Source organism: Eimeria mitis, genomic scaffold (assembly GCF_000499745.2).
Source record: "Eimeria mitis Houghton genomic scaffold, Emh_scaff1758, whole genome shotgun sequence".
NCBI lineage: Eukaryota > Apicomplexa > Conoidasida > Eucoccidiorida > Eimeriidae > Eimeria > Eimeria mitis.
In genome coordinates, this window is record NW_013570075.1 from 922 (window position 1) to 3356 (window position 2435).

The 2435-nt window shown below is 43.5% G+C and overlaps 1 protein-coding gene across 1 annotated transcript in view; it reads left to right on the forward strand.

Annotated features, from left to right (window-relative positions):
- Positions 1 to 504: 504 nt before the first annotated feature.
- Positions 505 to 2435, forward strand: part of EMH_0042990 (1,4-alpha-glucan branching enzyme, putative) — a gene marked incomplete at both ends in the record, with an annotated part of 3215 nt that continues 1284 nt past the window's right edge. Inside the window, 5 exons of the mRNA XM_013495798.1 lie at positions 505 to 566; positions 693 to 765; positions 991 to 1079; positions 1623 to 1638; positions 2095 to 2194. Coding sequence (XP_013351252.1) covers positions 505 to 566; positions 693 to 765; positions 991 to 1079; positions 1623 to 1638; positions 2095 to 2194 — 340 coding nt within the window. The remainder of the gene's footprint in view (positions 567 to 692; positions 766 to 990; positions 1080 to 1622; positions 1639 to 2094; positions 2195 to 2435) is intronic.

Sequence of the window (2435 nt, forward strand, 5' to 3'; positions counted from 1 at the left end):
TATTTATTTATTTGTTTATTTATTTATTTATTTATTTATTTATTTATTTATTTATTTATTTATTTATTTTATATATAACAGGAGTTATTGCATTACCTGAAGAAGAAATTTCCCTCTAAATTTATAATTGCTGAGGTTACACCCGAAAACCCCAAAGTTTGCACAGAAGCAAAGTGTGATGCTTGCTGGGTACACTCAGCTTACTATGATGCTGTCAAGGTAAACCCTAAACCCTAAGCCCTAAACCGCCTAAACCCTAAACCCTAAACCCTAAAGAGTAAAGAGTAAACAGTAGACAGGAAGAGCTGGGTACACTCAGCTTACTATGATGCTGTCAAGGTAAACCCTAAACCCTAAACCCTAAACCCTAAAGAGTAAACAGTAAACCCTAGACACGAAGAGCTGGGTACACTCAGCTTACTATGATGCTGTCAAGGTAAACCCTAAACCCTAAACCTTTGCGTGTTGCCTCTAAACCCTAAACCCTAAATGTTTGTGCAGATTATGCGGGGCGAAGAGGCAGCTTACCATCTCCCTATGCTGAAAAACATCATCAACATCCACCAGTAAACCCTAAACCCTAAACCCTAAACCCTAGAGTGTAGCCCCTCTCTTCAGGGCATCCATACGGTATGCAGGGCTGGAGCGAGGGTTTAGGGTTTAGGGTTTAGGGTTTTGTTGGTTTTGTTCAGCGGCTTCACCAAGTCCTCCCAGTGCATTAATTCAATCTTAGGCAGCCACGACCAGGCAGGCAACCGTTCAGGCGTAAGCTAAACCCTAAACCCTAAACCCTAAACCCTAAACCCTTCTTGTTCAACACTGCGCCTCCTACCCTGACTTAGGAGCATCAGAATAAAGCGAAAAACAAAAGAAACAAGAGGAAGAACAAGGCCCCTTGCAGAGCTAAAGTATAATATGTAGAATTTAGAATTCAGGGTTTAAGGTTTAGGGTTTAGGGTTTAGGGTTTAGGGTTTGATTGTGTGGGCCAGGGGCAAACGGACGGAAAGCATGGGCAATATTTCGTCTCTCTGTTTGGAGGCAGACACAACTGGCATACTCGGGCGCAGTGCCGCATGTGGTGCGTTAGCTAGCTAGCTAGCTAGCTAGCTAGCGAGCGAGCGAACTAGCTAGCTTTCCCCTTATACTGCTAGCTAGCTACCCACCTAACGAGCTAGCTAACTAGCTGCCAGTTCATGGAGATGGCTAGCTGATTACGCATCCATAGATATAACTAGATAGCCACCGAGCCATATATATAGCTAGCTAGCTACTCATGCATATAGCTAGCTAGTAACCCATACAGCTAGCTAGCTAGCTAGCTAGCTAGCTAGCTACCCATACATATAGCTTTGCTGCAGCTGCTTCTGCTGCTGTATATCTGCCTCTCTATCCCTCTTTTGTCTCTTTGTTTATACCCTGTTTATATTTCTTCGTCTCCTTGGCCTCTTTACTACAAATTTCTTCATTTTGCACTCCCTGCTGCTGCTGCTGCTGCTGCTGCTGCTGCTGCTGCTCCCCGCTGCTGCTGAACCTATTTGTGCTGCTGTTGCTGCTACTCCTGGTCTTCCTGCTGCTGTTCCTGCTGCTGCTGTTGCTGCTGCTGCTGCTGCTGCTGCTTCAGGTATAGCCTGCAGGCGGTGAGCCGCGGGCTGCCGATGCTGTTTATGGGGACGGAGACGCTGCAGGATTCATACTGGAATGTAGAAGNCCCTAAACCCTAAACCCTAAACCCTAAACCCTAAACCCTAGCCTTTAGGACTCATACTGGAATGTAGAAGTAAGGAAACGCTTTAACTGGAATCTTGTATCAGATATACATGCACAACAGATGATGAAACTTGTAAACCCTAAACCCTAAACCCTAAACCCTAAACCCTAGCCTTTAGGACTCATACTGGAATGTAGAAGCAAGGAAACGCTTTAACTGGAATCTTCTATTAGGGTTTAGGGTTTATGTTTCATGGTTTAGCATTGATGGTTTAAGATGTAAAGTTTAGAGTTTAGGGTTTAGTGTTTAGTGTTTATTTCTGGTATAGGGTTTCCGGCTTAGGGTTTAGGGTTTAGGGTTTAGGGTTTAGGGTTTTGGTGCTCAGGTGACAGCAGCAAACAAACTGCGGCTGGAATACCCCGCGCTGACGGACGAATACTGCGCCCCCGTGTTTGTGCATGAAGACCCCACCAATAGAGTCATAGGTACTAAACCCTAAACCCTAAACCCTAAACCCTAAACCCTAGGCCCTGAGGCAGGGGAGGAAGAAAATAAAGAAAAGAGAAATGGGGTTAAACTTCTGCAGCTTTTTGCTGCTGCTGAGCATACAAATTCATATTCATCTTTATAAGTATATTATGTGCATTTATATACTTATATATAATACAGGTTGATATGTATACATATACATATAGTTCTATACTTCCATATATATATATATATATA